Source organism: Leuciscus leuciscus (genome assembly GCF_965113295.1).
Source record: "Leuciscus leuciscus genome assembly, chromosome: 20".
Taxonomy (NCBI): Eukaryota; Metazoa; Chordata; class Actinopteri; order Cypriniformes; family Leuciscidae; genus Leuciscus; species Leuciscus leuciscus.
This window is the reverse complement of record NC_138744.1, coordinates 35,050,963-35,074,334: the sequence shown is the minus strand read 5'-3', so window position 1 is coordinate 35,074,334 and position 23,372 is coordinate 35,050,963. Positions and strand designations below refer to the sequence as shown.

At 41.6% G+C, this 23,372-nt stretch overlaps 1 protein-coding gene across 2 annotated transcripts; it reads left to right on the top strand.

The window, feature by feature from the left end:
* The first annotated feature begins 4,497 nt into the window (after positions 1–4,497).
* Positions 4,498–22,350, top strand: ifnlr1 (interferon lambda receptor 1). Of its 2 annotated transcripts, XM_082149223.1 has the most exons (7): positions 4,503–4,943; positions 7,739–7,859; positions 16,279–16,451; positions 16,661–16,827; positions 17,412–17,553; positions 18,542–18,666; positions 19,975–22,350. In XM_082149223.1, exons 1-7 carry the CDS (start codon positions 4,901–4,903, stop codon positions 20,692–20,694), a joined length of 1,491 nt encoding a protein of 496 aa, XP_082005349.1. In that variant the 5' UTR covers positions 4,503–4,900; the 3' UTR covers positions 20,695–22,350. The 2 variants fall into 2 exon arrangements, with proteins under 2 accessions (XP_082005350.1, XP_082005349.1); XM_082149224.1 differs by lacking the exon at positions 7,739–7,859 and having other exon boundaries at positions 4,498–4,943.
* The last annotated feature ends 1,022 nt before the right edge of the window (positions 22,351–23,372 follow it).

Here is a 23,372-nt window from a genome sequence, read left to right as displayed (position 1 = left end):
GACTCAGTATGCATTTTTAATAATGTTAAAATGGTGTAATATTTATGATGTACTTATCAATTTCACTGCGAGTGCAATGCACTTGAAGAGAGACTCCGCCCACATGCTCTTCTGATTGGCTGTGATCTTTGATTGATTTTGGCTCGTCTTGTTGCCGGAATCTTGTCGCGTATCAACATTTTGGGTCCTATCATACACCCAGCACAAAGCAGCGCCAGGCGGGACGTAAGTGTTTTTTGCAGGTTTCAGCCCGACGCAGTTATCATTTTCACGTCCTGCTGTTGTTTAAATACAAATGCATTTGCACCCATCTGTGCGCCCATGGGCTGCTGGTCTGAAAACGAGGTGTGTTCTGGTGCATTGTTGGGGCGTCGCTATTTTGAGGCAACAGAAATAAATAAACTGCAATATTTGTTTTGTTATTTAAAGAGCGCATTAGTAATGTGCGCCTATAGGCGGGTCCACGATGCGCGTACACTCTGCTTATTAAACACACAGGGACGCACAGCAGCACACAAACATGCCAAATATAAAAAAAATAAAAGGATTGCAATGTAAAGGATTATTATTGTGTGCATAAAGATATGGTGGAATCCGGCTTGTCCCGTAGATTGTCTGCTTGAGCGCTTTAACCTCGCGCACGAGCAGATCCGTTTGCGCTCTGGAGACGCGTTCTGTCTTTCCACTATCAAATTCCGTCATGTAAATGGCGAATCCGCCATGGCGCAAGCGCAACTGGCATTTCAAGGGAATGGGAGATGAGACTCTGATTGGTTTATTGCATGTAAAGCCCAAAACACACCCATTACTCAATAAGAGAATAGAGACAACCCTTTTAACCCCATGTCCCGGGCGCGCCAACCATTTTTCCCATCGTTAAACTAGCAAAAGTGTATCTGGACTCTCCCTCGTTAAAATAGGGCTCTTTCTTTTTTTCTATTTTGTAAGTAGCAGGAGAAGTGTGTAATTTCTGCCCTAGTGGCACCAAACTGAATTGCAGAAATAATGCACCATTCTTCCATTGTTCAGACAAGCAGATAAAACCCCAGCAAAAATGCCATAACCTGTTATGTTCCGTCCGGTCGGGCCGCTCAAACTAACAGATTGTAATTCTGGTGCTGCTAGTGGTGCACAATTACACACTTGACCTTTAGACGTGATGCTTTGCAAAACATAATTTCCATATGACACAGCGCCTCAATCATGATGAGACGTAACCCTGAAGAAGATCTGCCTCATTTATTCTTGACATGAACGTCTCCGCCGAGATCAAGGAACACAATAATGTGTCGTGTTGGAGAGGTGTGAGGTGTGTTTGGCTGTGACTGTAGAGCGTTGGAGGAGAGTCAGCGATGGCTTTCCTGAGGCTGAGGAGCTCAGATCTGTCGTCTCCACCGATGACTGACTTCAAAGCTGAGATCTGAGTCAGGACACACTCGCTTTGAATCGTCTCAGTGACGGGAGTGGGAAGATTCAGCCAGAAGATGAAACTCAAACGCAACTTCAGAACAGTCTGAAGTCAAAACAGAAATGAGCCAATCAGTGGATGTTTGGTACTGTATATATCGCCCTATATGAGTATACGTACTGTATGCATGCAGATAAAGTTGAAAATGCATATATATGAAGAGTTCAGATGCAAAATCCTCTAAGAGCCATCTGAAATGTTATTCTAGAATGATCATTTTTATCAAGCTTGTATATTTAAGTTCAGTAATTTCACTTAAATGGCAATGAAAATTACCTATTAATTGTCATTTAAGTGAAATTACTGAACTTAAATATACAAGCATGATAAAAATGATCATATATATTGCTGTGCAATAATACATCACATATACAGTAAGTGTCCAATGCACTTGAATTAAATGTGCAATTACAAACATGCAATAGTTTTACATTTGTCTCCTTTTATTGTTATTGATGGTGTAATAGAAGCACACCTGTATGTCCTCATAACTTGCCACAAGGACACTAGTGGACACTGCAAGGTCGATCAGCTGTCCTTTCTGTCTCTCTGTGTCTTACATTACGGACATTGCAGTTTATTGCTCTGTTCACATCTGCAGTCCTCATGTCTCTATGGCATGTTCTCACAGATGATCAGGGACCCTGGGTGTCCCGTCTGAGTTAGTACTAGTAGAAAGGTCTCTTTAAGTTATTGGAACTGTGACTTTAAAGGGATAGTTCACTTTGAAATTAATTTTTGGTATGTTTTAGCTTACCTCAAGGGCATCCAAGATGTAGGTGTCTTTTTTTCCGCAGTAGTTTCAATTTTGATATTTTTAGGTCAAACCGTCATTATCTCAAAACACAAGCACAGAGTCCAAATTAAAACAATTCCCCGTCGTCCAAATTAAACAATTCCCCCATCGTAAGTACACATTGATGGCCTAAGACACGAAACGAGCGGTTTGTGTGAGAAAACGAACAGTATTTATATTGTTTTTACCACTTATACGCAGCCATGTCCGAGTGATCTGATCTGATCTGACGTGTGCGCAGACTGGTGTATAGATATATACACACTAGATGTCGCCTTGTCTACGGCAGTTCATTGGAATGAATGTCTTTAAGTCGACATCTAGTGTATATATCTATGCACCAGTCTGCGTACACGTCAGATCAGATCACTCGGACATGGCTGCGTATAAGTGGTAAAAACGATAAATACTGTTCGTTTTCTCACACAAACCGCTCGTTTCGTGTCTTAGGCCATCAATGTGTACTTACGATGGGGAATTGTTTAATTTGGACGACGGGGAATTGTTTTAATTTGGACTCTGTGCTTGTGTTTTGAGATAATGACCATAGACCTGCATTATATGACTGACAGACAAGAACGGTTTGACCTAAAAATATAAAAATTGAAACTACTGCGGAAAAAAAGACACCTACATCTTGGATGCCCTTGAGGTAAGCTAAAACATACCAAAAATTAATTTCAAAGTGAACTATCCCTTTAATCGTCTAACGCCTGTAACCTGTTAGTGTCTAAAGGACTGTTCCACAGGTGCATGTGCAATTATGGTTCACTAAACAAGCATGAAAACCATTCCAATGAATTTTACAAAATTATCTTTAAGAGACAGTATCCTGAAAAGTGGAACTGGGTTTGTTCCTGCAGTGCATCATATTACCTGTTCTGTATGTTTCACCTGTACCTGTCTCATCACTGAGAGTGTCGGATTATTATACACTCACTGTCTGGATTTTAGCCGTTATCCTCACTATCTGTTTGAGATTAAAGGTGCTTGTGATTTTATGGAATAGTTTGCCGTAAATGTCCTTCTGCCTGACAGATCTCTGTGAAATAGGAGTTGTGAGGAATCACATCTGTCTCTGTGACAGAACTCGACTCAAACAGCAAATAAGAGTAGGATGGACGTTGTTGTTTTGCCAGACATGCTGGATGACACGTCTTTCAAAGAGCAGAGATGGTGTAAAGCCTGAAACATAAGTGAGAGCAACGTTTCTGGCTCTTCAAGCTCAGTTTCCTTTGCATTAGGAAATTTGTTAGTCCACACTCGTTGTATTTTATATGTATTACATGAAATCACACAGTCATACCATGGTCATTGAACCAGGTTTTGGTTCTTTTGGCAGTGTGGGCAGGTGCAAATCCTGCTGGAAAATGAAGGAAGCATGAAGTGCTCTGAAAATGTCCTGGTAGACAGCTGCGTTGACTCTGGATTTAATAAAGCACAGTGGACCAAAGTCCTCTTTTCTGATGAGAGCAAATTTTGCATCTCATTTGGAAACCAAGGTCCCAGAGTCTGGAGGAAGAATGGAGAGGCACACAATCCAAGATGCTTGAAGTCCAGTGTGAAGTTTCCACAGTCTGTGTTGGTTTGGGGAGCCATGTCATTGGCTGGTGTTGGTCCACTGTGCTGTCCACTCAACACAGCCGTCTACCAGGACATTTAAGAGCACTTCATGCTTCCTTCATTTTCCAGCAGGATTTGCACCTGCCCACACTGCCAAAAGAACCAAAACCTGGTTCAATGACCATGGTATCACTGTGTAATTACTGTGTGATTTCATGTAATATTCAAATTTTCTGGGATTTGGATTTCGTGGGTTTCATAAGCTGTATGCCATAATCATCAAAATTATAACAAATAAAGGCTTGAAATATCTCACTTTGCAGGTAATGAGTCTATATAATATATTAGTAATTCTTGAAATAAATCAACTTTTTGATGATATTCTAATTTTATGACCAGCACCTGTGTGTGTGTGTATATATATATACTGTATATATCCTGCCGACTGATTGGCATGCAAATACATCTAATCCTAGACTTAAGTACTTAAAAGCACAAAAGTCAAGATGATCGGAGCCTTATTACAGCATGTGCAGCTTTCTGTGGTTAAGGTTACACTTTTGTTTACTTTTGTTTGTCAGTCACGCATTCTGTAACACATGATGTCATGCTGTAAAATGATTGTGTTTTGTGTCATTACAGGTAATATAGAGCATCCCGTGCCAACTGAACCTCCCACACCTTTCTGAGAAGTGCTTCATTTCCAGTTTCAGTTTTTCAGCTGTTAAAACCTGAAATTCTAGATGTGACTATAGACGCCCCTTAATGGGTGGAGGCCAACAGCAGAAAACAGGAACGTGCTGATAAGACGCTCCAAAGTTCACAGGCACACCTGAGGATGGGTAGATCTATCTTCAGACCGGTTAGAGATGGAACGGAGCGTGTAAAGCAAGCGACTCTGTCATTGGCAGTGATCGAATAATGTCCAACCATAAGACTCGATGTGATTTTTCTTCTTTGTGGAAATGACAATTATTGGAAGCGTCTGAAGGAAATAATGAGAGAACTTTGTCTCTGACCATTGGATCTTTATTTGATGTTTCTCAATTGGAGATATTCTCACACGTCTGGATATGTGGCCTCTGAGAGCTGCCATTTTTTTGCTCTGTTGTGCTGGTGAGTAAAAAAAAAAAAAAAAAAGTCTAAAAATAACTTTTTTATTTTCTTTTTTTATTTCTTTGCTGTTTAAATTGAGAAAATGTATGGGCTGAATATTCCTATATATATAAAAATAAATATATATAATTAAATATTTATAAATATTTTTTACTGGCCACAAAACTGTATTTTCCATTTTATTTATTAATTAAATATATATGTACATTTTTTATGTTATTTTATTTAATTATTTAATAATTGTTTAGCTGTTTTTCCTTGCACATTTGTGACAATTAGTGCAAGTTTTGATTTTGATTATTTTATATTTTGGTGGCTTAATTTGAGGAATATTCTGCATGTGAGATGCATATCTAAATTCTTCACTTTACACCGTCTATGTTTTATTTATTTTTTTACAGAATTTTCTATGGAAGCTTGTTTCCGCCATACACAGAATAAAAACATTAAAAAGGTGACATTATAAAGTGAAAATTGTGAGATATAAACTCTCAATTGCGAGAGGAAAATATATGAATTGTGAGATAAAAAGTCAAAATTTTCTTTAAAATTGTTTTATTCCGTGGCGGATACAAGCTTCCATATTTTTGCCTTTTTTTTTATCAAACAGCGAAATGCAGATATTTGCTGTAATTTAAAGTTTTACCATTAAAATTACAGGTAATTAGCCATAATTTAAGATTACATTCAGAGCCGATCCTGACCTCTCTGGGGCCCTAAGCGAAATTCTGTAAAGGGGCCCTCCTACCTGACCCATGTAAAACATTTGCCATTGCCACACAACAGTCACACCTGACACCCCAGTAACTAGTAGGCCTACTAATGAAAATGTAATTCCTGATATCAAAAATAGACATTGTTACTAGAAAAAGTACATTCTTAATATCAAGAATTCACATTTTAAATGTAATTATTGATATCAAAAATGCATCCTGTGAATGAATAAAAGCTAAAATGGCTTGTCATAGCACGTCACTGTGTTTTAAATGATAAAAGCAATACTTTATACTTGATGGTTATTATTTACTGAGGGATGTGCATCCATATTGACCAGTATGTCCAGCCAATCAACATTTTAAATGCAATATAGCCTATAAATCAATAGTCAATGTCAATATATTGCTTTCCATCTTGCTTTATTGCAGAGTTGTAACTAAACTGACTTGGAGTCTAGATAATCCTTGTCTTGTTTGAAAAGTATGTGTGCCTATAATGAGGAGTGCCATCACGCCCATATTGTAGCCTACTGGTCCCCACAGATGTTTTGCTGGAAAGTGCGCGTTTCATTTCGTGCATGCGCATATGAACGCATGTTAACACGCGACACGGTTATCTTTTCCGAGCTGCAGTTTATAAACAAACACCGTTGCCCTTAGTCGTTTATCAAACGTAAAAGTTTCACTCGCACTATTTTTTGTGTCAGGCACAAAGTCACAGAACACAGCCCTGGAAGTGTAAGCAAGACGCAGAAAGACCAAAATATGCACTGCCCAGAAAGACTAGAGATAGATGCACATCAACTTAACTTTACTGTTCTTTGCTGACATTAAATTTGGAGAGGAGAGAAGAGAACACAAGTCTACCTGATTGCTGTTCCCGCAATTCACTCTCATGGTGGTTTTTTCTCTCTCTCTTTTCATGACCAGAAGGATAGTTCCGCTTAATTTTCTCATCGATATTGTAAACTTTGATTGACGCGCTTTGACACGAGGGGGAGGCGGGGCCTTGAGTAATTTGCGGGGCCCTACGCAACTTGCGTAGTGTGCGTATTGGGCTGATCGGCTCTGATTACATTAATATTATGTTTGTAAATGCATTTTATAGTATTTTTACAGATTCAGATTTTTCCTGTCTGTGCAAAAGAAGATTAATGTAAAAATACATAAATCAGTATATTCTTATAAGAGTTTTTCTTATAATTAAAGGTCATTAAGCATTCATGCTTGTTGTTGTTGTTGTTGTTGTTGGTTTTTCTTCTTTCTTTTTTTTTTTTTTTTTTTTGGTTTATTTAGTATTTGTGCAGGTACAAACGTAATTTCAAATCTGTATACTTGAGCTTCATTAGTATTATATTTCGGTTTCTAATCAAATGCCACTTGGCAAGTTTCATCTACCCATTAAAAACCTATTTTTGTTCATATTTCTGTGAGTGTTGCACCGTCTCTAGAAGTTACACGGGCTTTGTCTTTACATGGACAACACTTTCTGCAAAAGCCATAAGCCCTGCTGGTATGTTCAGAGCTGTTCAGTTTTTCCTCGAGGGAAACCAAAACGTGAAGAGATTATTCATCAAGGCTTATGATCGATGGAGAACTGAGCACAACTCTATATCATCATCTTGCTGTCAGATACTCATCAAACTCTGTCCTTCAGTTGCTGAAAGTAGAAAAGGAAAGTTGAGGTTTAAAGGTTATATAGCATTATGCTGCGATTTATTGATTCGATCTGGAGCAGGTTTGTGGATGTAGCTCAGAAGGATGTTCCTCTCCTGTTAGTGTGTGGAATGATTATTATGGGAGTGTGTGTGTGTGTGTGTGTGTGTGTGTGTGTGTGGGTGCTGGTGTTTGTTATGATGTGTGTTGTAACTTGTAACCATAGCAGCTGTAGGGTATAAATGGAAAACCTTCCCAAGGGAGAAAGTGTCCACTTTACTTTTAGACGAAAGACATTATGTCTAGAACATCATCACCTGATTTACTCTATCATCACACCTCAATGGAAGATGTTCAGAGTTGGGAGTTAAGACCTGTAAAACCATCTCACTTTCATTGTTCTCGTCTCCTGTTTGTGTGTAGGTTGTTGGTGCTGTAATCTGACGAAGGCTCATGTCAAGTCCAAGAACTTCTTCAGTGTTCTCCATTGGGAAGCTGTTGACATTCCAGGTCAAACGGTTCTCTACAGTGTTCAGTATAACCAGTGAGTGACAGAGCCATGCAGGGGGAAACCTGGCTGGACCTTTTCTTTTGCTTTTCCTTTGTCTTTTCTTGCAAATGTGTCCAGTACAGATCTTTTTACAGTACAGATTTGACAACAGCATTTATTAGGGAAGTGCCCGAAACCAAATACTAGACACTAAAAAAACCCTAAACCTTCAGTCATCTCTCCTATGTGATAAGTGAAATATGATGTACTGTAATGTAACCGACTACCGGCAAGCCTAACCATGTCCCTTCAGGGGCTCCGTAGAATGCATTTATCATTTTCTGTGCCATTCTGAATTCAGATTTAGGCTTTAGGCACATCCTAGCATTTATACCTTCCTAGGCATGTTTGTATCGGTATGTATAAATGTATTATAATATTAATGATTTTGACCAAAATTGCTGCAGCTCTTGATGGAAATACATGTTGTGATGTTATTTCCATCAAGAGGTGCATACATTTTTGCTCAAGATCTTGTATTGACAATGCAAGAGTCCAGCACTCTGTAAAGTCTCCTCCAGCACATCCCAAACACTTTCAATGAGTTTAAGCTCTGGATTCATGTGTGAAAATGATTCTTCATTCTCCTCTCAATCATTCTTTCACAATCTGAGCCTGATGAATCTTAACATTGTCATCCTGGAATATAGCCATGATGTGTCTTCCTACATGGTTGTTTAAGAAAGGAGAAGCTACACACTTCATTAATTAGGTTTAGAAGAACTGTTGCCAAACATATAACATGCTAGAAACATAATAATCACTGCAATTATGATCCAATCATAGACTCTTAAGTATTTGCTTATAAATCCGAACAGCGATAAAAAATAAATAAATAAAAATTGGCTGGCAGTGTGTATATAACTGAAATGAAGGCCATGGGTTTAATACCTTCCTATCAGTCCTTCTGTTTTCTGTGAATAACAGCACAAAGTGTCGAGATCATGACTTTGCTTTGGTGAAGGACACGCTGTGGTCACCCGGCTGTGAATCTCTTCTCCAGTTTGTGAACTGCAATTAGAAACGGAGCTACGTCTGCGAAACATTGCAGGCCCTCTCTGTCCTTGGCACCCAATCTTTTGCACCAGTCACAGTTACGCTTGGCAGAGAAACTGATGGTGAAAAATAAATCTGATGGAAACGGAGCGAGCAGCAGTGCATGCTGGGAGGGTCAGTGAGGCTGACGGGGATGAGAGACGAAAGCTTCAGAAGCTCCAGATAATCTCACGACTGTAATGCAAGAGCTGCTCGCCGGCACACATCAGTCCAACCTCTTAACCTCTCATTCCTCTTCTCATCCGGCCATCGCTTCATACAGGAGCTTCTATACTCTTTCAACAAAAAGAGATTTTACACATGGGAAATGCGTAATTAAAATAATTGCATTGAGGATGAGCATTGGAATTAGCGTCTATTGACTAAGTAAGTTATTATATGAAGGGTTGTTCCAAAGATATTAAACATGCAATATCAGATACTCATTATTACTATCATTATATGACACATGCACACACAGTATATAAGTTGTCACACCCTGTATACTGTGTGCATGTGTCACGATCCCACACCGTGTGTAATTTGTAGAATAGTTTGTCTGGTTGGTCTGGTCAATTAAAATCTATTTATCGGGACTGTAAATAAACAAGAGCTGGGTTAAAGAGGTGCTGATTCATGGTAAAACTTTATTTCGATAGTCCACTTTAGACATTCTGCTGACTATAAGTAACTTTGCAACTAACTGTCATTAGAGTATTAGTAGACTGTGCTTAATATATGCTTACACTTTGTTGATGCTTCTCAACAGATATTCTACTGACTATTAGTAACTTGGCAACTAAAAGGCAACTTATTCTACTAACCGAACCCTAACAACTAACCATAACCTGAAAGTCTACTAATACTCTAATGAGAGTTATGTTGTTGCAAAGTTACTAATAGTTAGTAGAATGTCTAAAGTGGACTATCGAAATAAAGTGGAACCCTTACTTGTGTTGTCTGTTACATGCAGCAAATCTTTATTTAAAGGGGTGGTTGAGTATGATTTCACTTTTCTAACTTTAGTTAGTGTGTAATGTTGGTGTTTGAGCATAAACAACATCTGCAAAGTTACAACGCTCAAAGTTCAAAGCAAAGGGAGATATTTGCTTTTAAAGAAATCGTTTTTAAGGACTACAACAAATGGCTGGTATGGACTACACAACATTCCTCACGGGATAGTGACATCACCAACTCTGAAATTTACATAAACCCCGCCCCCGACAACACGCAGTCCGGGTTGAGAAGAGGAAGAGTTGTTGTAGTCGGGCACATTTGAGTCAGCTCAAACTGTAGCATCTGTCTTTTCACATGCAATAGAAAGTCACTCTGTGTGCATCTCACAACAGTTCCTATACAGCTATTTATAGATTATCATGACAGAATATGCTAATTGGAGATAGTTTACTCCACATCAGCAACATAAATCCATCAACTAATCATTCAGAGATGTCCTGTTGCATTCTACATGTTCTCACTTCTTCTTGAGTCTCTCCATCACTGTCTGACTCCAGTTTAAACATAAAAGGCAGAACAGTTTCTGTAATTTTAGTGTGTGTCTGTGTGAGGTAATCAGAGCTGCTAACACACAGGAGCTCTTGAAGCTCCGCCCCCTGTGCTGGGAGCAGCAGCTCATTTGCATATAAAGGGACAGACACAAAACGGTGCGTTCTCTTACGAGAGGTACTCTCGTACTGCGTAAGTCTTACGCTAGGGGAAAATCTCTTTTCCGCGAGATACTGAAGCCAAAAATTATCCTTAATTTTGAAATAATGTAAAACGCGTTGCGGCAGCATGCAGACACAGGCGAGACGGCTTGTGCGCCTATTGGCTGCCCTGCGGCAACTGCAGCAGCCTATCGATAAGGCCTTTTCGTGACGTCAGCTCCAATGGGCGCGCTTCGCGCCCAATACGTCACGTCCCGCCAGAATGGGCGTGGTCTAGGGCTATAAATATAGCTTCGAGAGGCTAGCTCACTGATTTTTCATCTCATCCGGAGAGAAGCCGCGGCGTCTGAAGAAGCCTTTCAGCGGGACGAGTCGACACTCTGAAGCCGCTGGCCGCGCCGCCTTCAGTCGCCTTCCTGCTGCGCTATCCGGCGTTATATCCTTTCTCTGCTACTGTGTTTTGTGTATGTGTGTGTGCTCGCCGCCGCGACACACACTCTCATTGCACTAAAAGAGCCGGGCGGGATCACGCAGCTCTCGCGCTCGCTGACGGCGACCGCCCTCACTGCGAGCCAGTTACTGCCTATGGTGACTCTGAGGACTCACCTGGCATCCTTCTCCGAGACTCCGAGATATATTATGCCGCAAATGCTTCGCTCTGTCAGTTCCCTGAAAGGCGACTGCAGATGTGCATTTTGCAGCCAACGAGCGCGCTGTACAACCCGCTCGCCTGCACCCAAACCCCGTTTCTATGGTTCCCGTGCGTCACTGGCGAAAGGAGAAAAGGGTGTTTTTAGCCCCGCTGCGGCCGGGCCGACCTCCACTCCTGACACATTTCTCATTCCCCTCTTAAGTTCAGGTGACTGGAAATGTCAATATTGCAGTGAGCGAGCCTGTTGTTTTGCACGCACGCCTGCAAACAAACGCCAGCATGTTGACGCTCTTTGATAATACTCGCGCTACTGAATATCTATGTGTCTTCCTCTGTGGTCCAGTGGTAGATCATCAGGTTTTCGCGCGAGAGACCCGCGATCGAATCCCGGGTCTACTGGCAAAACAAATTTTTGCCGTCAATTCTCGCTCTGGCAGTTCCCTGAAAAGGCGACTGCAGATGTGTATTTTGCAGCCAACTCTGTTTCTATGGTTTCCGCCTCTGAAGTTCAGACGACTGGAAATGTCAATATTGCAGTGAACAAGCCTGCTGTAATACACGCACGCCTGCAAACAAACGCCAGCATGTTGACGCTCTCTGTTTCTATGGCAACTTCTCGCTCGTTCAGTTCCAGTAAATGCGACTGTTCCAGTGTATTCTGCAGTAAACAAGCCGGCGAAGCAGCCCGCTTGCCTGCACACAAACGCCGCTTTTACGGCTACCCAGATTTATCCCATAAGAGTGTATTTTCTGGTGTCCCGGCCACGGCCGATGGTGTTACGAATGTAGACGAAATGCCCACTGCCCAGTGCTCATTCCTACACACAAACACAGCCCGTCACACAGGGCTCGCGCACATGAAATCGACCCAGGTCGATTGCGCATTAAACGTGGTAAATGTGCCCACTGCCCAGTGCCCACAAACACTACGTTCCGCATATCTCAAGGTTTCTGTAAAAACAAAACCAACGTGCATTCGCTCTGCTCAGGCGGACAATGCTCTCAGTGTTGTAAATGTGCCCGCTATCCCGCGCCCACATTCACACATAGACATGACAGGTCCTACGGGACTCGCCCAGCCCTCCCCTCTCGGTTGACCACCGCAAAGGAGTCGAGCGCGGGCAATCTGCCCGCTGTTATCAGCGCGCCCCCTGCCTCGAAGCGCGACGCTTATGTTACAGCACACCGAAGCCCCTCTGTCGCTGAGCGACCAGAGCGCGCTCCGCATTCAGCCCCTAGCCATTCGTGCAGATGCATGGGCAAGGCTACCCGGGGGTTTTGAAGTGGGTGCTAGACATTATAGAAAGAGGCTATTCGCTACAGTTTCGCCGACGCCCTCGCCGCTATGTGACGCGCGTCGAAGCTACGGTAAAAACAGAAGTAGCACCACCTACTTCGAGCCGAAATTTTGAAACTGTTGAGCAAAGGGGCCATAGAGCCTTTATCTCAAGCTCAGAGTGAAGGAGGGCTATACAGCAGATACTTCCTGGTACTGAAAAAAGACGGGGGTCTCAGACCCATACTAGATCTAAGGCAACTGAACAGAGTGCTTGCGAAGCAACAGTTCAGAATGCTCACGACCAGAAAAATCCTCACGCAGATTCGCCGAGGAGATTGGTTTGTGTCAATAGATCTGAAAGACGCATATTTTCAAATACAAATAGCGTCACGTCACAGGCGACGTTTGAGATTCGCCTTCGAGGGCCAGGCATATCAGTGCTCAGTCCTACCGTTCGGCTTGTCTCTAGCCGCTCGCACCCCTCAGACTACAGGGCATGCGAGTATTAAACTACTTGGACGATTGGCTGATTCTAGCTCAATCTCACTCGGTGCTCATAGAGCACAGGACCATTTTGCTCGATCACCTCGAGAATCTGGGTCAATTGGGCGAAGAGTTCTCTGTCTCCCAGACAGATAATATCTTTTCTGGGCACAGAACTGGACTCGCTGTCTATGATAGCGCGACTGTCACCAGAGCGCGTACTAGACATTCAGCGCGCAGCGAGCTCTTTCCGCTGCGGCGCATCTGTCCCGCTCAAGAAATTTCAGAGGATGCTAGGTCTCATGGCCTCAGCATCATCAGTACTTCAGCTGGGCTTGCTTCGCATGCGCCCGCTACAGTTCTGGCTGAAAGCGCGAGTACCGCGCCGAGCGTGGGCTTCCGGTCTGCTTCGTCTCAAGGTCAATCAGAAATGCATCGCAGCTCTGAAACCTTGGAAAGCAAACGACTTGTACCAATCAGGTGTTAGCCTGGGGACTTCCTCGAGTGTGAAGGTAGTGTCTACGGACGCCTCCACCTTGGGATGGGGAGCACTGCTCAAGGGCAGACCGTTCTTCGGCCAATGGTCAGAACGGGAGAAGCTTCTACACATAAACTGCCTCGAAATGTTGGCAGTAGACAACGCACTGACGCGTTTTTGTCCCCAAATACGAGGACACCACGTCCTGGTCCGCTCGGACAACATGTCAGTGGTGTCCTACATAAATCGCCAGGGCGGCCTCAGGTCCCGAAACCTGCACAGGCTGACAGAACGCCTCCTGGTGTGGGCTCAGCGCAACCTGCTCTCGCCGAGAGCAGCGCATGTGCCAGGGCTCCTAAACGTAGGACCGGACAGACTGTCCAGGAACAATGTTCCGACAGGCGAGTGGCCTCTACACCCACAGACAGTCCAGCTGCTGTGGAAGAAATTCGGCAGAGCGGAAGTAGACCTGTTCGCGTCTCAAGAAAACGCTCACTGTCTGGAATTTTTCTCCAAGAGCAGGGACGCGCTGGCTCACGTATGGCCCCGCCGCCCGCTCTATGCCTTTCCTCCCGTCTCTCTCCTGCCTCAGGTGATAGAACGGATCAGAGAAGGATGCTCAGTGCTACTCGTAGCGCCGTTCTGGAAAAACCAACCCTGGTTCCCAGTTCTGATGCAGCTAGCAAGCACTGCCCCATGGCCAGTGCCAGTGAGGAGGGACCTCCTCTCTCAGGCCAAGGGCTCGTTTTGGCATCCGCGCCCAGAGCTGTGGTCCCTTCATGTTTGGGCCATCAACGGGTACCCGCTGACCTCCCAAGCGGAGTGTTAAACACGATCACGCAGGCTAGAGCTCCGTCTATGCGACGTCTCTATTCCTCGAAATGGTCAGTGTTCTCCAGCTGGTGCACAGCTTGTGGCGTGTCGCCCCTTGACTGTGGGGTGACGGAGGTTCTCTCCTTCCTACAAGAGCTGTTGGACAAGGGCAGGACCCCTTCCACGCTCAAAGTGTATGTGGCGGCCATAGCAGCGTTCTCAAAAACAACGCTGGGTCAGTCAGTAGGAAGGAACGATTTAGTCATCGTCTTCCTTAGAGGAGCTAAGAGACTGAATCCTCCCAGACCTCCCTCAGTCCCTGTATGGAACCTTTCTACAGTGCTGGAAGCCATGAAAGGTGACCCATTCGAGCCTTTACAGACGATTGATCTTAAACACCTGTCTTTCAAGACAGTGTTTCTTCTGGCTCTCGCTTCAGTGAAGCGCACAGGGGACTTACACGCGCTCTCAGTAAGCGCGACGTGTATGGAGTTTGGGCCTAATGACTCAAGAGTTATACTCAAACCTAAGCACGGTTATGTTCCAAAATCCCTCAACACACCGTTTAGGGCGCAGGTCATTCCCTGTCAGCCCTACCGGTCTCTGACGAGGAAGGAGACGCAAGCTTCCTTTGCCCAGTCAGGGCATTAAGAGCTTATGTGTCTCGCACGTCTGTTTTCAGACAGACAGAGCAGCTCTTTGTTTTCACTCTACGGACGTTCTAAGGGACTTGCCGTGTCGAAACAGAGCCTATCCAGTTGGATAGTTGATGCTATAGCGCTGGCTTATACCTCTAAGGGCTTACAGTGCCCATTTGGAGTCAGAGCACACTCCACGAGAGGCGTGGCCTCGTCGTGGGCTTGGTCTAGTGGGATTGCCTTGCAAGATATCTGTATGGCGGCAGGCTGGGCCTCCTCGTCTACATTTATAAGGTTTTATAACCTAGAGGTTCCCGCCTTGCAGGCTAAGCTGCTTTCGGTCTAAAATCGGTACTGTCTGCCCTGATGTGTTCGGGCCAGAATACTGAAACTGCTTGAGCAAATGCTCGCTGTTTGATCGCGCAGCTCTATGGGCAGTGTGTAAGACCCACTATATTCGTCAGTCCAGGCCGGGGGTCGCCCTGACTGTACGACACATCATCAGTATAACTGCTCCTTATAGGATGTTATATTATTACAGGAATGATGCTATTCTAGCCACTCTTTCCTGGGCTCTCTGTGAGTCCCTTATGATCATGTACTATATGAGACCGGGCACTTGCCCTTGGGACTTTGGTGCTGGATCTTAGCATGCACGGCGTTTTACACTGTTTCCCCTAGCGTAAGACTTACGCAGTACGAGAGTACCTCTCTTAAGAGAACGTACTCGGTTACTAACGTAACCTCGGTTCTCTCTAGAGAGGAAACGAGTACTGCGTATCTTGCCGTGCCTGCACACGCTCTGGTTCGCTTCGGCGATGAAAAACCAGTGAGCTAGCCTCTCGAAGCTATATTTATAGCCCTAGACCACGCCCATTCTGGCGGGACGTGACGTATTGGGCGCGAAGCGCGCCCATTGGAGCTGACGTCACGAAAAGGCCTTATCGATAGGCTGCTGCAGTTGCCGCAGGGCAGCCAATAGGCGCACAAGCCGTCTCGCCTGTGTCTGCATGCTGCCGCAACGCGTTTTACATTATTTCAAAATTAAGGATAATTTTTGGCTTCAGTATCTCGCGGAAAAGAGATTTTCCCCTAGCGTAAGACTTACGCAGTACTCGTTTCCTCTCTAGAGAGAACCGAGGTTACGTTAGTAACCGAGTACGTTTTTGCTCACCCTCAAAAAGTGACAACTTTAACATGCTATATAAAAATATCTGTGGGATATTTTGAGCTAAAACTTCACACACACACTCTGGGGACATCAGAGATTTATTTTACATCTTGTGAAAAGGGCATTATACCAGCCCTTTAATGTTCTTTACATTTACAGTGTTGTTGTTCTTTTGACTGATGTCTGTTCTGTTGCAGTTATGGGACTCCATATCGTCCAGTGACGTGGTGCCAGAACATCTCCGCTCCTGTTTGTGACCTGACTGATGTGATGAGTGATGTGTTGTCCTCTGTGTCCGTTAAATATCACGTCAGAATCACTGTCGGTGGACAGTGCATGGGTGACGTGATTTTTTCTCCATTCCGGCAAAGTAAGATATTCTAATCTAGACTTTCATTTGAATTATATTTGTGATCATCTGTTTAGATCAGTAGTTCTCTGCTGGATTTAATGCAGGACTCTGATTGACCCGACAGTAAAACTGTTTATCAAAATCATAATAAAATGAACAATTGCTTGATTTGCATGATGGTTTCTCAAAATCTATACAACATCACTGTTCTGTTTCACTCATTTTAGCCACATTAGCACCACCACAGCTGTCAGTAGCGTCAAACAAAACTCATCTGAATGTGACGGTTTCCCCGCCGATGATCCCTTGGAATCGCTCCATTGAGAATGTCACGTCCTGGGTAGGCGTCAAGTACACAGTTCATCTGACACATCCCAAGTCAGTGGATGGAAAGGTTATTATTCTTCATTCTCCTTCAGTCATATGCATCCAGTTAATATTATTATTGCTCTCTTACAGCTAAAATCTATTCCCTATGCAAAATGTATTTATGCATATTGTATATGCATATATATATATGTGTGTGTGTGTGTGTGTGTGTGTGTGTGTGTGTGTGTGTGTGTGTGTGTGTGTGTGTGTGTGTGTGTGTGTGTGTGTACTTGTACAACTATCTTTGTGAGGACCAGTTTGAGTTTTAGACCATTGGAGTGAGGACAAAGAGAGTAAAGTGAGGAAATTTTGGCCGGTCCTCACTTTCTGAGAGCCTTTAAAGGCCTGTTTGAGGGTCAGGACTTGGTTTTAGGGATAAGGTTATAATGAGGTCAAGGGTAGGTTTAGGGTCAGGGTTCGGGTTAGGCACTTAGTTGTGATGGGTAAGGTTAGGGTAAGCGGCTAGAGATTGCATTGTGTCATTGAATGTCCTCATACAGATAGATGTACAAGAGTGTGCATGTGTGAGTGCATGCCTTTGTGTGTGTGTCTACATTTATTGCCCCTTGCCGTTTCACTACACGTCCTAAATGTGTCTTGTTTTTGAAGGTATTTGAGGACACGTCTCGCTCAGTGTTTATATGGCTTGTGGAAACAGACGTGCAGTACTGTGGTGATGTGGTTTATACACTCACACACCCCGGCTGGTCCAGTCACAGTGAAAGCGCCTCCTTTTGTGTGGATGTCTCGGGTAATTGAACAGTTGTGCTTTGATTGATGTGTGGAAAACTACCTTCAGTTTTCAGTGTTTTGTTATTTCCTTTCATTACTTTAAAGGGGTCCAATAATGCTATTTAACATGTTCAGCTTTCTTTAGTGTGTAATGTTGTTTTTTGAGCATGAAAAAGGTCTGCAAAGTTGCGAAGCAAAAAGTTATTCTCTATATCAGTGTCAGTGTTTCTGAACTCCCTGAAACGCCTCCATTGGAGTCTTGAGTTTTCTTCTGGGAACGAACACATCATAATATTCCTCATTTAAATAACTCCCACCCAAGGCGTATGAAAAAAAAAAAAAAAGTTGTGCTTGCGAAGATGATTCGGGTTGATCAGCTCGTTCTTCTTGACTGTCATTATCAGACTGATATGGCAAAACTGACGCCATAGTTAGCATAGTTACAGTAATGTTTACAGTGCCTCAGGAAGCCTCCAGAGCTGATGCTTTCCGGTTATGGCGTTATGTTTCTGACTCAAGCTCTTAGTGGTAGACCAATGACAACAGACTGACCAATCAGAGCAGACTGCGCTTTTCGAAAAGGCGGGTTTTAAAGAAAATGAACCTAAAAAAGAGCGTTCAGACAGGAGGTGAAAACAGGTGCTGCAACAATGGAAATTATAAGAAAAATAATTAGGTATTTTGAATATTAAATGATGTAAACATAAAAAAAAAAAATATGAGCCTATAAATCAGCATAATTGGACCCCTTTAAATCCCCTTTAAACTCAACATGCAATTTAATTATTTTATTTGTTTGTTGTTATGTATTAATTAATTTTATATTTAATTATTTTATTTATATTTTTTAATTATCTGTTTTATTGCATAATGCAAAAAAAAAAAAAGATGTCAAATGAGACATGCACAATTAATTGCTGAAAATAAATCAAAACCCTAATATGTGCTCTATTTACAGACTAAACTCTTTTCTATTTATATTCATCTGCAATCTCTGTGTCTTTCAGCGCCTAATACCAGGTTTCATATATTAATGTGGCCCGGTCTGCTGGTTCTGCTCCTGTTGATCGTTCTACCCATTACGCTTTGCCAGATGTCTATAAACAGAAAGCATTCCTTACCCAAAGCGCTGGTAAGCGATTGTGTCATATTCGCACTGGAAATTTCCAGGTGAACATTCTTGGAATCGACTCCTCACCATCTTACTGGCAGTGAAAAGTCCTGTTTGACGAGAGCGTTGCGTTTCTCCTAAGCCTCCTGAAGGAATGTGCCTTATCTGCGCATTGCTCTCGGCAGCACAAAATGAGTTAGCCAGATCACAGATTTCCCTTAGAGCACTTCAGTGCCTTCATGGATTATTTACCCTGTTTTGGCATTTGAAATATTATAAAAAAAAGTCTTATTCATTCGTGATATGAAAATATAAATCATGCGTTACTTCATGTTTGTTCAGTAAACTAGATCAGCTTGGGTTTTTGTGTAACCTCATGTTGATTAATTAAGTCAATATTTGGCTTCCTTGACAAAACATCTTTGACTTTTAAACTTCCTTGTGGGCCGCTGCTCGTTTGATGAAACTATTCAAATACTCGGAGTCTAGAATCAATCCGATCGTACATAAGTCAGGGATTCAGCCGAATCCCTTTGACCTACAATATTTACTTGAAATATCTTTGGAGTGAATACATCAATAATTTAACAACGCATTTGCATGTTTACGGTTCTCTGATGTTGATTAATGGTCATATGACATGCAAATCAAATATTTCATAATTCTTTTTTATTAAGTGTTTCGATTATTTTCATTTGACAACTATTTATTTTAATTAAAAATTTTTGGGATTTAATTGATTTTTAGTAAGAGTTTAATTTAATTGAAAAAAAATGTTTACCATTTTTAATTGAATTGTATATTTGTATGATTTAACTACTTTTTAGTAAGGGTTTACTTTTTTATGATTTAATAGATTTTTAGTAAATGTTTTATTTTGATTGTAAAATTTTAATAGTCCTTTTAAAATAAATCAAAGTGAACCCTTACTAAAAATCAAGTAAAAAAAAAAAAAAAAAAATGAAAAATTAACAAATAAACAAATCAGTCATTTTAAAATAAATTTTTTTTATTATTTAATTAAATTATGATTTAATTTATTAGCTCTTCATCAACTCATGATTTTGGGAAATCCTTTTATAAGTGAATGAAGTGACCGAACGTTCTGATTGTATCTGATTGGCCTAATGACTTTAAATTAAGTATGCAAGAAACAACATGTAATTTGCATCCAGCTCTGTTAAAACTGAAGAAAAAGAAAAAATGACACAAAACAGTTTATTTCTGTATAGCACATATCAATTTCAATGAAATAAATAGCTTCTTTTGAAGCTTCACGCAGTCAGCAGACTAAATAATGATGCTTTTTCTCTTCTCTCTGTAAAACAGATGCTGTCAAAGAACACCAGTCGTCCATTTTGTTCAAATCCCCGGGACGACATATCTAAAGTGGAAGTGTGGTCTGGATTTGTCGGGAACTGTAATCCACAGCCCATTTTTCCCCAGCAGAAGTCAGAGAAGTCTGGTTATGCATCCCAGGAGCCCTACAGACGTCAACAGGACGTCCCGGTCCCTGACAGCGCAGAGTCTTCAGTGCATTACAGCCTCGTCCAGAGCTTCAACGAGCCATCACCCGATGGCAGAGCAGATGAGACCGGCTCGGGTGCGATTGGTCCGGAGCCCGTTTTGAGCATTTCAGACACTGAGCGCAGCAGCGAGACCCTGGTGGTACCAGTTAGGCCCGCTGAAAACGGTGCGCTGCAGTTTCATGGCTGTTTATTTCAGTTTGACGCTGATCTAAGTTCTCCAGCTGCGGATCAGGAATCAGAAGGTTTAACTGGAGAACAAGCGCCTTTACTAACTGACCTAGTTCAGAAGAGTAACTCATCCTCATCCTATCTGCCTGTACATGTTTCTGACGTGGTGACGTCCAACTACAGGCAGAACTGGCTGGCGGGGATTCCTCTGGAGGGAGAACGAGACGAGAGGACTTATATTCTGAGGACAGACGTAACCGAACCCGAGGAGGACTTCAGAGATGGAGAGGAACCTAGAGTTGGTGTGGTTATTTTGGACAGATGGAAGGGGTTGTCTTTGTCTTGGAATTAACCAGTGGAGCGTCTTGCTCTTTCCAGTGCTCATCTCAGTAAGAGATGTTTGATGCTCATCTAGAGGTGCACTGCAAAAAAATGCTTTTCTTACTTAGTATTTTTGTCTTGTTTCCAGTCCAAATATCAAAAAATTCTTCATTTTCTAGATAAGTAAAATTAGATAAGATATTATGTCTTGTTTTCCGGGGGAATTAATCAAAATTAAGTGAGTTAAAACAAGCAAGATTATCTGTCCGTGGAGTAAGAAAAATCATGTAAATTCAAACAGAAACAAGATTCTTTTTCTTACCCCATGGACAGATAATCTTGCTTGTTTTAAGCAAAAACTCACTTAATTTTGATTTATTTCCCCAGAAAACAAGACATAATTTCTTATGGCATTTTACTACTTTAGTAAATGCATCTTGATTTAATAATTTTTTTGATATTTGGACCGGAAACAAGACAAAAATAGAAAAGCATATTTTGCAGTGTGACAGAGCATCTTGTGTTGGTTCTCTCCAGCTCGTTGCGTCAGGTAGATGGACAGACAGTGTCTTGTGTAAAGCAAGTTTCACCGGCAACACTGAAGGGAATTTCAAAAGCAATGAGTGTTTTCAATCCGGTTGTGCACTTTGACTGAAACTAAGCTTATTTGTAGCATTGCCGTATTCACAAGTGTTATCCCGTTTCATTTTTCCACATGTCCATGTTTTAACTTATTAAATTACTGCATGATTCATAATGCATAATGCATGAGTCAAAATTGTAGGCAAACCTGAAATACATGGTGACTGTTCTGGCAGTATTTGTTGCACTAAACTGAATAACGTGAAAGTCTGTTCAAAACCTGTTTAAGAGGTAAACAGGGTTTTCAGTAGCTACGTTTACATGTCGGGTTGATGGCTCAATCAGACTGAATAATCTTCACGTAAACAACTCAATGGATCACAATAAAATGGTGTTGACCTGAAATTATCCGATTAACAGGAAAAAATTAAGCATGTAATCACTTGAATGTGAAATGGATTCAAAACATACCTTGTCGTGATGTGTTTACATATGTTTTACATCATATGAACGTGCATCTCATGTCATTGGGTGAGACTGAATATTTACTAAATATTTGCTTTAAAGCTCTTGTGTCATGCATTTCAGCTTTCAGTCATCAAAGCAAAACATTTAACAATAACTTTGAAGGGTTTGGCTTTACTTTTAATGTGCTGTTCAATGCAAACAATTACAGACCTCGTTTCTGTAAAAGCACCTCTTAAACATTATGATGGAAATCTCCAGGCGCAAATTATATATTTGCATACCAGACAAAAGTTTCATGTTCCTTGGGGTTTGTGTGAAAGGCTTCATGGGGATTTCACATTCACCAATGAGGAAGTGCTGAAGTGTGTTCAGAGACAAAAGCTCTTTGTTATGGAGGAAACAAATGATGTCACTGCAGTAATTCAGTCAATTTGGGTTTGTTTTGGAGAAGAAAATCTTTTGACTTAATAGTGAAAATCGTCCGTAATACCAGCTAATCCCACAGCAAGTTGTGCAGATGTTTGTCCCTCATGTCACCGTTATATTATCTATAGGCTATAATGTACTGTCCATCTTATGTCAGACATTTGACTATAGTGTATTGATTTCATTGGTTCAGTAAAGTTGTCTAAATATCTATCTTGTCACTCTAATCTTTTTTGAGTCATTATCAGTAACATTGTTCAACTGTAAGTTCTGGTATTGTAAATTATGAGCACGTCGACTGCTTTTGCACGAAACCCGTCAGCTGGTTTGCAGGTTTAAAAGTTTCAAGACTGTACAGAGAGCAAACATTGCAAAGGTCAGAGTCATTTTTCTTTCCACGATTATAAACCGTTCACAGTGATAATACATGAGTTGATGATTGTCTAAAGGTGCCAAGCTTTTTCTGTTCTTGCTTGACAAATAAGGGTGAAACTCACAAAACAGGGCACAATTCACCCCAAAATGTATATTTATATACATATATATACATACATACATATTATATACAGTATGTACAGTATATATATCTTGTTTAACACATTCATTTTGTCATAATTTGCTACATCCAGCAAAGTAAGCCATCAGATTGAAGGGTGATTCCCACAACACTGTATTTTCTTAAAGTGTTTTTCAAGGTAATTGTAGGTGTCTTTCCAAAAGAGGACACTTGGAGACTCCAAAAGGACAACAAATAACCAAATGATATAAGAGTCCATATAATTCATAAATGTATGCACATACATGAAAAAAAGGTTACACCATTTTAAGGTGTAGTTACATTGTACTCACATAAGTACTGAGTAATATTAATTAACAACATGTACTTACTATAGAGTTAGTGTTTAATTTAGGATTAGTTACTTGTAATTATGCATGATTTACTGTTGTTACTATAGTAAGTACGTGTAGTAATGTAATGTTACATGTAGTAATGTAGGAAATACTGCCTTAACCTGACTGCATATAGCCACTACAGTACACGGATCCATTCAGAATTACTCGAACATACTGTATATGTGACCCTGGATCACAAAACCAGTCACAAGTCGCACGGGTATATTTGTGGCAATAGCCAACAATACATTGTACGGGTCAAAATTATAGATTTTTCTTTTATGCCAAAAATCATTAGGATATTAAGTAAAGATCATGGTCCATGAAGATATTTTGTAA